This window comes from Pezoporus occidentalis, unplaced genomic scaffold (genome assembly GCF_034315485.1).
Source record: "Pezoporus occidentalis ecotype Australia unplaced genomic scaffold, CSIRO_AGI_Poc_V1 ctg91, whole genome shotgun sequence".
NCBI lineage: Eukaryota > Metazoa > Chordata > Aves > Psittaciformes > Psittacidae > Pezoporus > Pezoporus occidentalis.
Genome location: NW_026916273.1, coordinates 2,424,570 through 2,438,103, shown reverse-complemented (window position 1 = coordinate 2,438,103; position 13,534 = coordinate 2,424,570). Strand labels below are relative to the sequence as shown.

General features: G+C 39.4%; 1 protein-coding gene across 1 annotated transcript; it reads right to left on the bottom strand.

Moving 5' to 3' along the window:
* Positions 1–1,007: 1,007 nt before the first annotated feature.
* LOC134156849 (serine protease inhibitor Kazal-type 6-like) lies at positions 1,008–7,678 on the bottom strand. The gene is made up of 4 exons (XM_062605225.1): positions 6,748–7,678; positions 4,629–4,648; positions 2,603–2,730; positions 1,008–2,073 (listed from the first exon to the last, which is right to left on the bottom strand). Exons 1-4 carry the CDS (start codon positions 6,914–6,916, stop codon positions 2,028–2,030), a joined length of 363 nt encoding a protein of 120 aa, XP_062461209.1. The 5' UTR covers positions 6,917–7,678; the 3' UTR covers positions 1,008–2,027.
* Positions 7,679–13,534: the final 5,856 nt, after the last annotated feature.

Sequence of the window (13,534 nt, the reverse complement as noted above, 5' to 3'; positions counted from 1 at the left end):
TAGAGGGGCAGGATCACCTCCTTCGACCTGCTGGTCACGCTCCTTTTGATGCAGCCCAGGATACGGTTGGCTTTCTGGGCTGCAAGTGCACACTGAAGCCGGCTCATGTTCATTTTCTCATCGACCAGCACCCCCAAGTCCTTCTCCGCAGGGCTGCTCTGAATCTCTTCTCTAAACTCTTCACCCATCATCATTAGTCTCAATATTTAATTTTCCTATTTTAGCCTGGCATTTGGCTAACACTTGTTCTAAATTGAAAACCTCAATAGAACATCAAAGCATCTTCTGCTTATGCTTGCTGAAAGATGAGGGTTAAATCCAAGGTCACAGGTAGCACCTTGTAAGTTTCAGTGGCCTTTGAATGATCCAGTGTTGAGTAGGTTTCTGATGTACTAAGAGCACCACTGTCCCTTCGAATTTGAAGCTCCCACAGTGGGGAATAAACACCACTCCATCCCCAAAACAGTATCTAGCATTCTATCCTGCTATCTGTGGTTTCATGGGACACATCTGTGACAGGGAACAGCACATAATAATGGTAAGAAATTTATTTGGCCAAGATTTACAGCACATTCAGTAGCAACTGCCTTTTTTTTTTTTTTTTTTCCCCCAGAAATACAATGCATTAGGAAGTTGTAGAGTCAGGAAAAATATGTCCCTTGTTAAATACAATCATTACTTAGAATTATATAACAAAGAAATGCAGAGTATTTACTTTTTATGGTGTTTGCTTGGTTGGACAAGAACACTCTATTTACATACTTAATCCAGCACTTCATTAATCCTCATTTTTTCCTTGCATTTTTTGTTGTTTTCAGCTTTATCATTCTTTCAGATGTTCTATATGCACTAAGTGTAATAGGCAATTACCATAAGAATAGTTCAGCCAGGTCACATTATAAATCAAACTAAAGACTAGAGCTACATCAGTGTGTACTAGCAAATGAAATAGAGCCTCTCTTGTCCGGAGAATCGAGTATCAGACAGCATATGGCACCTACATTCTGGTTCCTAAATTTCTTTCATGTGTAACCCCAGTAAAGTCAATCATTCATAGGTTTTAATTCTGGGAAATGTATTTCCGTGTCTGACTATTCAAGTGTAAAAGGCAAACTAGTTCAATAATGAAGATATTAAGGATGTAAGAGCAGAACAGAATTCTTTTCAGATCTAAAAGCTGCCAATTTGTCAGAAGTGAACAGTATCATTAATGATGACATTTAAATGCAGGATTTAACAGAGGCACTGCTATGAAGTTTATACAGTCTTACAGTTTAACAGCTTTGCTTCATTTGAAGGGAAAAAAGAGAGCCAGACTGTAGGATCAATTCCAGGAACATGAGGCCATCTAGTGGAAGACAACTTTTGTCTTTCAGGCTTTTTTTTTTTACCTCTCTAGCTCCTGCTCTACAATTATTTTCTGTAACTTGGGAAGTATCTCATTTGTGAATAATGGATGCAATAAACTTATTCTCTAGAAAGGTCACCATGGACAAAAAAAAAACAAGTCAACGTTTATTTTAATAAACATGCAGACTAAGTAGCTAAACAACATGTATGAATCAGAATTGTATAGATGTGGAAGAAAAATGAGCATGTAAAATTTAGCTGCAAACCTGGTAGAATCAAAGCACTACCTGGAAAAGCTGAAGCCTTTGGAAAAAAAGCATCTGTAAAAGTTTGAGTAAATGAAAGAAAACACTTCAACAAGGAAAACAGAGGCAGTGCCTGCACAGACGTGTCCACTAAGATCAGGTAGCACCGTCAGAAGAATAGGGCTCATGTGAAAACCAATTTGCTAGAGAAACAGAAATCCTGAGGAGTTGCTTTGCAGGGAGGACAGAAGTGTCAATCCCAACACTTGGGAGCAGAGAGAAGCAGCAAATGACAGAGCACAGCTGAAAAAGCTGCTGTGTGCTTTGTTCGCCATCACCAGATCAGGCAGAATGAATGAAATTAAATTAAGAGATTGTGATAAGGCAGTGTAAAGCTGTTCTCAGCCCTCTTCTCTACCATGCAGAATCCATTCAGCATGCCCCTGCTTGCTTCATTTGTAAGGTACCTCTGCTTTTCCTGCAAAGAGAAGCAAAGACATACACATTGCAGAAAATAAGCTTAACATTATGCACTAAAATATCTCTGAAGCCCTCAGCTAACAACTTGCTAAACATAAAAAATACTATAAACATTTGTAGGAGGCAAGAAGACACTGATCTGTAAGCATTTTGCCCTTTAAAAAGTTGTATTTTATCTATAAAAAGCTAAGTATCCTTGGTACTACTTTTGAATTCTTAGCTGACCTGATTTGGGTTCAGGTGCCTTGATAGCCCTGTGTTGTTCATTGGACTCTTCTTTTTACTGTCTGACTTCTACCATTGTGCTAGAATAGGAAGTTGCTCACGCAAATATCAAGGTCATTCATTTATAGCAATTGGACCTTATTGGTGGGAGAAGCCATTAGGCTATAAAGATTAAACAAAGGAGCAGAGGAGTAGTTACCCTGACAAATATGACAGCAATTAGGTACACTGGAAACACCAGACAACTGAGCTAATTTCAGTTTTTGGCATATTCAGGAGTAATTACATAGTATTGTACTTACAGCACTGCTTTGCAGAAAGAACACTTGTTGTTATATGTTTTCCCATCAGAGCCACAGAAAGGTTGATAGAGTCTTTCACAGTAAATAGGTCTTCCTCTCTCTAACCGGCTGTATTCACTGCAGTCTACCTGCAAATAGAGTATCAATTTTCTTTGAATCAATCTTTCTCACATTCTCCATTTATGTACAGAAATATTGAATATATGAAATTTTTGGACAAATTTGACAGCTGCTTTAGAACATCACAGACAAGGGGTTCCACCATCAGTATTTGCTGAGCCTAAGCCTGAAGAAATAAATGCTCCTTCTGAGAGAGATGTGTGTGATGCAACCCATGTCAGGTACTGAGCACATTTAGAGACTTTGCTGTCTATCAGTATAAGAATAAGTCACTGGAAAAATACAGCCCTTTTTCCACCTACAGAAAAGAGAAGTCAATATTTTTCTCTGCCTGCTTGCAATTGTCAGTAAATTCAGATGAGATTAGTTCTTGAGAGTGGGAAGGGTTTCTGTCTCTTATTGCACAAGTATCAGCTCTTTATGCTTTTTACACTGGTGAAAGGATCTGCCCAGGTGGAATTAAGTCCTATTTAAGTATTAGCATGAAAAGAAATTGTTGAAAGGCCTTCATCTGATAGTGGGGCTGTATTCATTACAGACTTACATATGAAAATGGGAGTACAAACTAATAAAAGAAATGACTGAAAATGCTCCTGTCCTAGTTTTGGAGCTTTATCTTCTGTCAAGTGAATTCATTCCTAGTATTTGACAAGCAAGAAGTCCTTGTGCACGGCACATATTCTACTTAATCTGCTATTTGTCACCCTCAAAAGCCTAGGATTTGCTTGCCTAGGAAATTGCCTGTCCTTATAGCTGCTGTTGTAACTAAAATGAGCTTTTTTTGGTGCTAGTCTAGTGACAGTTTGAAACATCCCAGTCTTTGGAAGGACATTATGTCTGCAGCTTTTGCTTTCTGAAAATCTAGCCAAAATATGTATTATAGATTTATATATTTAAAACAGAACCCAGCTTTGCTGTTCTCTTCTTATGGAATGTTTTTTTTCTGCCCCCTTCATTCTAATTCTTAGTGAAGGACAGGACTATTACTGCAGCCAAACCGTGGAATTTATTACAGATTATATGATTGGTTTTGTGGTAGTCATTGCCCAGGGTCTGCAAATGAGTGAAGTGAGGAGCTGTGTGTGGTCAGCCCCCTCAGCAGCCTGGGCCATGGCTCAGCACAGACTGAGAGGTCTCCAGTGGCAAAAAGAGTCATTACCCAATCACTCCTTTGGGAATAATAGTCTTAAATCTGGGGCTGCATATATTGTGCTAATATGGGAGCAGATCTGTGTGTGTGCAAATTTCCCCCATGTACATCTGTGTAACAGCTGGTGAAATGGGGAAGATACATAGTTTGGTGTGGAGAGTGGAACAGGCTCTTCTTGGGAAAGAATGGATGTCTTGGTGTAGTTCTAGGCGTCAAAAGCTGCATATATTGTGCTAATATGGGACCAGCTCTGTGTGTGTGCAAATTTCCACTCCCTGCTACTGTCCACCGGACTCTGAGGGGGCTTGTCTCTGCTTATCTGAGTATCATTTGATGCCCCATTTCTCTCAGAGATTGACCCCAAGATGGGCACTGCAGCATAGTCAGAAATAAAATCTCCAGCTACATGATTTAGGATCCGAAAGGCACCAGAAACAAAGTGTCATCACCAGGTAAATAATAAAAAATTCCTGATTTCTCTCACTTAAAATTTGGCCTTGCCCAATTTGTTGTCCACTGGGCAGTACAAGTGAAAACATCTGGAAGTTCTCAGGTCAAGTGTATGGAAACCACGTATCTCAAACTCATGGATTTCTCTCTGAAATCTCAATTATTTGACACCATTTAATTAGGGATTTCTCTCTGAAACCTCAATACTTTGACACCATTTAATTAATGCTTAATATGTTTTTATCTGACCTCATGTTTTTACTAACTACGTATTTTTATAGAGCAATAAAGGAGAAAATTACTCACCTCATTCTCTTTGGCAGCATCTGCAAGGCAAGCAGAATCATAAAAGATAAATTAAAAACTGCTGTTGATGTACATTCAGTTTGCAACTAGCATGATTTCCCTACCAGCCCTTCCAACAACACTACATCTCTTACTAGCTTGAAAGTGAATACTTGGGTTTTAAGTGTTTAATAAGCTGCAGGTGTCAGAACCTATTAAACAAGTGGTCCTTGTTGTATTTCTTACCTTAGAAACCTGTGTCAGCAGCTAGAACAGCCTATGCTGTGGGAGGGGAGAAAGGATATTGTTCCCCTTTTCAGCAGAAAATATTAGAGACCCAAAGTCAATGTTATGTTCAATAGCCAGTCTGTTTAGGATAAACAAATTGTAGAGCATGCCTGGGTTTTAATTCCCAAGTTTATTTAAAAAAAAAGTTAAATATTGGATGTGGCTGTAAGCAAATCACAAGGTCCTTTTCTGCTTTGGATTTCTGTCACTAATGAGGATAGTATCTTCATTGCAATACAATACTAGGTATATATAATAATAATAATGCAATTGGATCATAATATCACTTTAAAAAGTGTTTTCCCTTGCTGGTTCATATGTATTCTAAACTATTGGGCAGAAGGACTGGCTCCTATTTTGCATACACATGGCATCTGATATAATGAAGCCCTGTTCTCAGGTGGGACTTCAAAAAGCTTCTTCAACACAATGACATGTACACCTCCCAGAAAGTCATCAAGTAATGCTGGCATGTCTCCATTGCAGTGACACACTTGTTACTTTCTTTAGGAATGTATTTTGTCCTGTAACTGTCATTCTGTGGCTTCCAAGGGATAAAAGTGATCAGGCAGAGGCTTCTGTACAGAAGGAGCAGGAAGAAAACATACTATGGCAATGCAGCTCTAGCATTTGTTTTTCTGACTAAGCGTAACTCGTTTTAATTTTTAAAGCCATTAAGCCTTCCACTGAAACTTCCTTTCATGGAGCTGCTTACAACTTCCCAACAAATAAAGTTGTTCAAGGTGAAGAAAACCAGCAAAAAAAAAAGTGCTCCATGTCATGCTTCAGTCTGTCACCAGAACTGTGACTGAATTGTCATTATTCTGGAATTGGATCAGATGTAACCCCCTCCCATAAAAATATTAAGGTGCTATTTTTTCTCTGGTAACTTTTTAAAAGCCACTATGTATTTGGGAGTGAATGCAAAAAAAGATGTGGCTTAAAAAGTATCTATCCATACAGTTTTAATGTAGACCAGATAAGTTAAAAAGTTCAAGGAAAGGATTTGCTGGAATTCTTCAGGAAACAATATTCATTTGTTTTTCTGCACTCACTGAAACACTGACAGAACAGTTTCCATCAAAAGCATGCCATTTCACTGAAATTGACATTTGTCATGAGAATTTTGATTTTAGACAATTTTCAAAGCAAACTTTTCAGAGCTATTCAAAATGTAAACAGATTATTTTGGCTCATAATATTGATTTTAACATTTTCATTGTTTTGCTTCTTTAATGCTATTGAACTGTTATACTACTGGCAGTGAAGATTTGGACTCTCCGTTTTTGTAAATGTACTTATTCTTCTTTTTTTTTCCTCCAATTTTTTTTGTTAACAAGAAAAAAAAAAAAATTGCCAAGTGGAGGCTCAAGAACTTGCTCCCAGCTCCCTATTTTACCACAGAGCAACCTGCACCTCAAAGCTCTCTCCAGCCTAGCAAACTAATATCATTAAGAGGTTATTCACGGCCATATTATATGGCCAATGTATAATCAACTGTCTTCTGCTTGGTCAGTGTGGTAGGAGAGGCACCACATCAGCTCCAAGCTCCCTGCTCAGATGGAAGAAAAAAATAAGTAGGTAAAAACCTGTTTTAGTTCTGAGGCTTTACAGTTCACTTTTTACTTGCACTGTAGAATACAGCTCTGATTCACACCATCATCAAAGGAATAGGTTTCATCTGCTTAAGTTGGAATTTCTAAAGCTGGTGCACTATTTTTTGAAAAATAATGCACAAGCATAAAATTTCACTTGCTTTTTGCTACCCAACCATTGTTTTTTATCCCAGTAGACTGAGAAGCTTGCATCGTTTGAACAGGAGAATATATCAGAAAATAAAATGGTTACTCACTTGCTAAGCAAAGAACTGCCAGCGTGAGAAGCACAAAGACACCTGTTATCTTCATGGTACTCATGGGTTCTTGACTTGTTTCACTGCTAGCCTGTGCTCTTGGTATTCCAGTAAGATTATCTGAGATGTGTATTCCTGTATCTGTGAGAGCGGATATATATATATACATACACGCACAGAGCAGGAACCCTGATGATGAAATCCCCCTTGTAGAGAAGGTAATTAGAAGAAGGTGTTGCCCATGGGTAGTGTCAATAAGAATGTCTTCTGTACAGCATGAAGGTCATAAGTACAGGGCAAAGATGAGTGTCACAGCATGGATTGTGTTGATACAGGAGATGTACTGTACTTTGGTTAAGCTCCTTGCCTAATTAACTGTTCCATGTCCATTAGCGAGTTCAGGGAGTGACTCAGTAAGGTGGTTACTTATTGCTGTTATTGCCATATTGACCCTTAGAGTTGAACATAGTTCCCAGGGGAAAAATTATTCTCACTGGGTGTGTTTCAAAAGATTCATGCCAGTAGAACTGAAATGCATAATTCCTAATCTCTTGAAACTTTGGAGAGCCTTGTCACTAGCTGTGGATAGAGGTGATGCTGGTTACTATGGCCATACATGGAGACCTTTCAGACTGCTCTGTGGCGGTAGTCGCCGCTTGGAAAAGTCTGTGTTTCACATGAATACTCTCACCTTCACACACAACTCAAAAGATCCCCCAGTATTTCAGTGTTCTTCTGCCTTTAACGTTCCACCAGTTCAGAGATCAGAAGCAAAGCTTTGTGACAGAAGGAGCAAAAACACTGCATTGCACTGCCTAGTGAAGTGACGAGTTCACAGCCGTTGTGCATCCTGCTGAGTTGCTGCCTACTTTGCTGTCATGGAGATAAGGAGAAGATTTTTCTGCCTGCCCATCTTCTCTTTTGCTGCTATTTCCAGCACAATAGGTGTCATATCATGTGGGATCCTTTAAACAAATCCAACATACCAGTATGTTAGTGACTTAATCAATAGGCATAATTTTCTTCCTTTTTTAACACATGCAAGGGGTTCAGTTACAATGGGAGACTCAGCTCTGAGTCTTAATTTTCATAAATTTCAAAATTATGAGGAGTTTTGAGCCTATAGTTTGGTTTGAACCTTCCAGAATTGCCTTCTCTTTAGCGATTTGCAATGTAGATTTGCAAGTTGTTTCAATATGAAAGATCCCTGCGCATCATTACAATTCACAGTATTTCAGTCATCATCTTCCCTACATCACAAGATAGCCTGAGGCTTCTTCCCCATGCAGGAGTTAGGGTCATACATGCTAATTTCACTTAGACAGAGGGACTGAGAGCGCTTACAGAGAAGGTGGTGATAGGTCAAGTAGAACTTGGGCCCCACTAATTCATTCAAAAAAAGATAATCTTGTTTCTAAAGAATGTAAATGATGAATAAATGGTTAATTTCTCATCACTTAATGGGAAAAAAAAAAAAAAGCAACAAACCAGATGCCATCAAATTCCAGTTCCAGGACAGACAAAGATCTGGATTGAGCTGCAGGCCTGTAGATTTTTTTTCTTTATATGCCCTTACTTCAGAGATTTAATTGTAAGTTATTCTTTATTCTTAATGTCGACATCTGTGCATATTCCTCTGAAGTGGAGATGGCAGAAGACAGGCTGTAATTTAAATGGGGGTTGGTCTGGATTCTGCTGCTTTGTGAAATTTTTGTTCTGGAAAGCCCAAATCTTTCCTGAAGAGCTTCCCACAGAGCATGTATAAACTCCTGGAGAATATTCAGGACATGTTTGCTGGTTGATGGACAATTACCAACATTAAGCAACAAGAGCAAAACCCCAAACCACCCAGAAGGTACTCCTTGTCTGAATAGTTTTGAGCAAACAAGTCTCTTGAGAATAGCTTCAAACTATAAAACTGCAGCTTGACAGAACATGCAGGTTCCTTGACACTGGTATGAGGAAATCTGCCACTTTGGTTACACTCTCTTGCCTAATATGGTGCTACAAAGTCTACTGTCTGATGCAACCTCAATATCCATCTCATCCCTCTAACAGAAGAATATAAACATCTGTTTGCAGTCTTCTGAGTTGATGCAAAAAGGTTTTCTGAGGATTGGTGTGGAAAGGAAGAGAGGACTTTTGGAAGTGGGAGGGAACTAATGGGGAATGTAGACTTTGGATCAGATTTTTCTCAGTATCTGAAAATTACCTTGCTATTGACAGGATTCCTTATGCTTATTCTATGACCCGTAACAGAAAAGCCATGGTGTGAATGTTTTCTTTCTGGTAATGTTTAAGTTGTTTGATTAAGGCTTTTGAATCAAATTAAGATTCATTTTCTGAGCAGTGGACCTTAAGCTTAGTAGGGCTTGCCCAGGCAATTCACATAGGAAGGATACAGTTCTGACGAGAAGCTGTGACATATTGTGACAATATGTGACATACTGTAGGGTGTGCAAATAGACACTAAATATAAGCATGGCACAACAGGGGGTCAGCTGAAGTTCTGGAGATGTTAGCATTTGGAAACATAAAAGCTATCTTGAAGCTTTGAGAATTAAAATGCCATGCACAGAAAATAACAGTCTGTTCCACTTTCTGCAGTGCGGTAATACTCATGCAAAGTCTCAATAAAAAGTAGTGTCACAAAACATTTATTGCACCTCCCATTTAAAAGGATACCCAGATATGTCTGTATCTATATGCCTAAAAAAGGGCAGAATTCACATTAGCCATAATAGTCACCATTTGACTGAAAAAATGCTTCATTTGAGGCGTCTTTCTGTCCAAACTTGCAGAGGCTTGTTGTTTGCCCTGGTAGTCTTCATACAGAGCTGGTCTAACAACCAGCTGTCATCCTGTCATCCTCAGGTAGGCCAAGGGTTCACCTAGATCACAGTGCTGTCTTTGAGAACATTCAGCTCAGCTCAGAGGAGAACAGAGCAATTCTTTTGATGGGCAAGCTGAACACAAGCAAACGGTTTGCCCCTACAGTGAACATTTCCAGCTCTGCACAGTAGGCTTTATTAGTAAGAATGTAATTATCAAGTGAAAAAAAATCATTGTTTCCCCCTGTTCAGGCTGCATCTGGAGTTCTGTGTACAGTTCTGGGCTCCACAGCACAAGAAAGATACTGAAATACTGTATCAAATACAGCGAAGAACCACAAAGATGTTTAGAGGGATTAAGCATACTAGGAAAGACTGAGAGAAGTGGTTTGTTCAGTTTAAATAAAGAAGGGAAAGTCTCACTGTTTTCTTCAGCTACGTTATAGGGATGTACAGAGCAGTCAAGAGCCAGACTCTTCTTGGAGGCTCACAGTGAAAGGAAGCAAGGGAATAGAGCAAATTGCAGCAAGAGAAATTCCAATTAGAGGTGAGGAAAACAAATTTCACAATGAGAGCAGTCAAGCATTGGAACAGGTTGCCCAGAGACATCACTGGAGAGACTAAAAAATGGATCTGTTCTTACCGTGATTTGGTGGTGGGGCAAGGATGTAGGGAACCAAGAGCCCTCCAGTGGTCCATTCCCACCTGAACTGATTCTGTGATTCTCGTAAGTGAATGTCATCTGTTGCTGACAGTCAGCTACTTTGGGACTTTGTGGCATATTGTATTTGTCCTTATGAGTTCATATTTCTAGGTTTGACAAAGCAGACACTGAAAATAGAGTAGGACATTGATTTGATTTTAGCTCCTCAGAATAAAAAAGTTGTTGGGAAACAAGTGTTCAGATCTGTTTGGTTACAGCTGCTTCCCAGAGTTGGATAAGTAAGGCCTCTTTACCTAAAAGAAAATCTGAAATCTGTGGTAAATACTCTGTTTGGATTGAAAAATCAGGAGTGAAATCTTGGCCTCATCAGCAGACTTGTACTGGTTTCCATTGGCCGGGACGTCCTGTTTGAATACATGTACGTTAATTGTGGGCCTCTGGTAATTTTCTACTTTCCTTATTGTATCTTGTCTTTTCCCAACTTCTTATCTCTCTGAATTGTTATTTAGAAGAAAAAGCAGTTGCTTTTTGAACACATGATTATTCACTTTAATGGGCCTGTTACATCTGATGTTATGTTAGTTTGTATTTTTCTGAGTGAGAGCATTTGTCACAATTATTGATGCATTGCTTTTATTTTTGGAGCCCTGAATGGCGCACAAATATGATGGCAAGAATGCTGCTGTAGCATGTCATTAGCTAAGTGCCTGCTTTATTCTGCATGGGAGGATGTTATCTTGCTGCATTCCAGAAAGCGCTGGTGGCAGCAGCTTGTTCCCATTCATGTGGAGTGCCTCATAGTGAGGACATCAACAGTGCTGAAAAAAAAGGCACATGGAACAACTAAAAAAACATGTTCTCACACCCCATGTATACCTGCGAAGAATGCACAAGCCAAGGTAGATGTTGGTACAGTCACGAGTGGGAATTGAGACCTGTTAGTGATTCCAGTGCCTGTTTACACGCAACCCAGTACACAGACTCCATCAATTTTGTTGTGGGTGGGTGGTTAGGGTTGTCCACCCATGTGCAATTAATGTATCAGACTTTTAAAGTCTTGCTCAATGGAAGATTTGCGAACCAAATGATGTATTTCTTAAGGCATCAAACCATGCCAAAACATTTGGATATCTGCCTGAAGGAAGGTGAGTTTCCCATTTTGCACACCTTAAGAGAGATCAAAGAAGGGTTTAGTTAAAATTGCAGCTGTCAAGCTGGGACAGGTCCCCACTGAAGCTTTCAGGTGTGATTTTAGAAAGTAAAAATACCCAACACCAGACTCCCTGCAAAGGCTGGAGCTGATCTTTATTCTTTTTCTTTGTATCTTCTGATCTCTTTAAGGTAAATTACAAGGCTGTGATACCTACTATTGTGAAACTACCTTGTGAATCCCTTGAGTTACTTAGTGTTATACCATTGATGTTTCTGAATGACTTGATTCTTCACAGATATATGCAAAACAGGCATTAGCAGCTTAGTACTTAGTTCTGAATGAATTGGACAGTGAGCTCTGAATAGGACTGATTTTGAATCACACTCTATTTCGTACTTCAAGATCTAACTTCCAGGCGCTTAGCATTTCAAAGTTCTGTCACACTGAAGACAGTCAGTCAAACAGACATATTTGAGGAAAGCTTTCTTTTAAGTTTTTTCATGTCTCAGAACAAGGTTAGAGGACACACATTGGTGTTGCCTGCATTAAAAATCTTACCTCTATTTTTATAAAATCTCTTATAAAAAAGAAGCTACGACTTAAGTAGAAGAGGCATGAGATGAAGGTCAACATGAAAGGAGGGGTGGATGTGAAGAATTTGGACCTGAAATCTGTGCTCTTTCACAGAACCCCTAATCAGACCTAAGCCTCCCCCCCTCTTTTGCTGTTAGCAGTCTCTGCTTACCCAGCTGTAATGGGTGAAGCACTTAGAGGATAGCAAGCTCCTACTGTAACCTATTAGTGCCTCATTAAGTATAGCAACTATTTGCAAAGCCTTCTTTAAGATGAGGATCACCCACAAAAACCCCTGGAGGCAATTAGTCAGTCTCAGTGCAGTGCAGATTTAGGGAGGTGTGGTAGGCAAAACCTAAACCCACATGATGAATGAAGAGTCTGAATAGAAAGCTAGAGGAGCTGCCCCTTCCCAGGAGATTCCGGCTCACTAAGACAGGGGTCCAGTAGAAGACCTATTATGTGTCTATATGATTAATAACTATAGTTGCCTCAGGAATAAACATCATTCTATAATTTTATATCAAAGAAGCTTTGATGCAATATAAGGCAATTTTTTACATTGTGCAGCCTGATTGAGTCTGCCCATTGTGACATTTAGGAGAAGGTTTCCAGATCGTTTGCAGTGCAACCAGCACAGGAATTAAGATACAGAAGTACAAGGATTAACAGGCACATCAGCTATTATTTTCTTGACTGGATGGGTTATGTTCAGAAATGATCTCCAGTGTATGGAGGCACCATAATGAATATTTGCACTGTGATACTGACACCCTTTTATAGAATCTAGAGAGTTCCCCAGAGTTGGGAGACTGACAATTTCTAGAACAGATACTCAGGGGCACCTGGATCTGTATAAGGCCCAGGATATGGATAATCAAGGACTGAAGCCAACTTCAAGCTGTGCTTTGCTATTTTTCTGAAGAATCATAGACAATGACTTTCCTCACTGAAGCTTCCTGCAGGGAGGTTTAACTCACATTGTGGGATCAAGGCACAGAAAGGCATTTTCCTCCAAAGATAATAGTTTCATATAGTCTTTATCAGGATACTTGTAAATTCAGCCTGAGTATTTCTGGGAGTGAAAATGGCTGAATTGAAGGTGGTGAGAGGTTTCAGTGACTGGTTTCAATGGTGCCGGGGTTTCAGCCCAGATATTCAAAGAACAGGAAGGTCCTAATTCTGAACACTGTACCAACAGTTTTAGAGAGAAACCTCAAAGACCTCAAGATACGTGTCAGCCTAGTTTCAGTTGCAAACCTCCTGACCACAGAGGCCAGTGAACTTCAGCGTGCTCTTAGGCTGCAGAAGAAACAATCCTTTCTTGGCCTGCAGAAGCGGGTTTAGAAGAGACTGACGACTAAGAGGCATGACTCTTCTGTGTTCTCTTGTACACTTTTACAAGCCATGAACTTGGTAGCATTAATCAGTAACATTACTTCTCCCTACAGACATTGCCTCAAAAGTAGTGTATAATATACTGGTAGGAAGGTGAAGAGTGATATAAACCATTCTCAAATATCATAAGTAAACCAAGTTTTCTTGTTTTCAGATGTATTTATTATT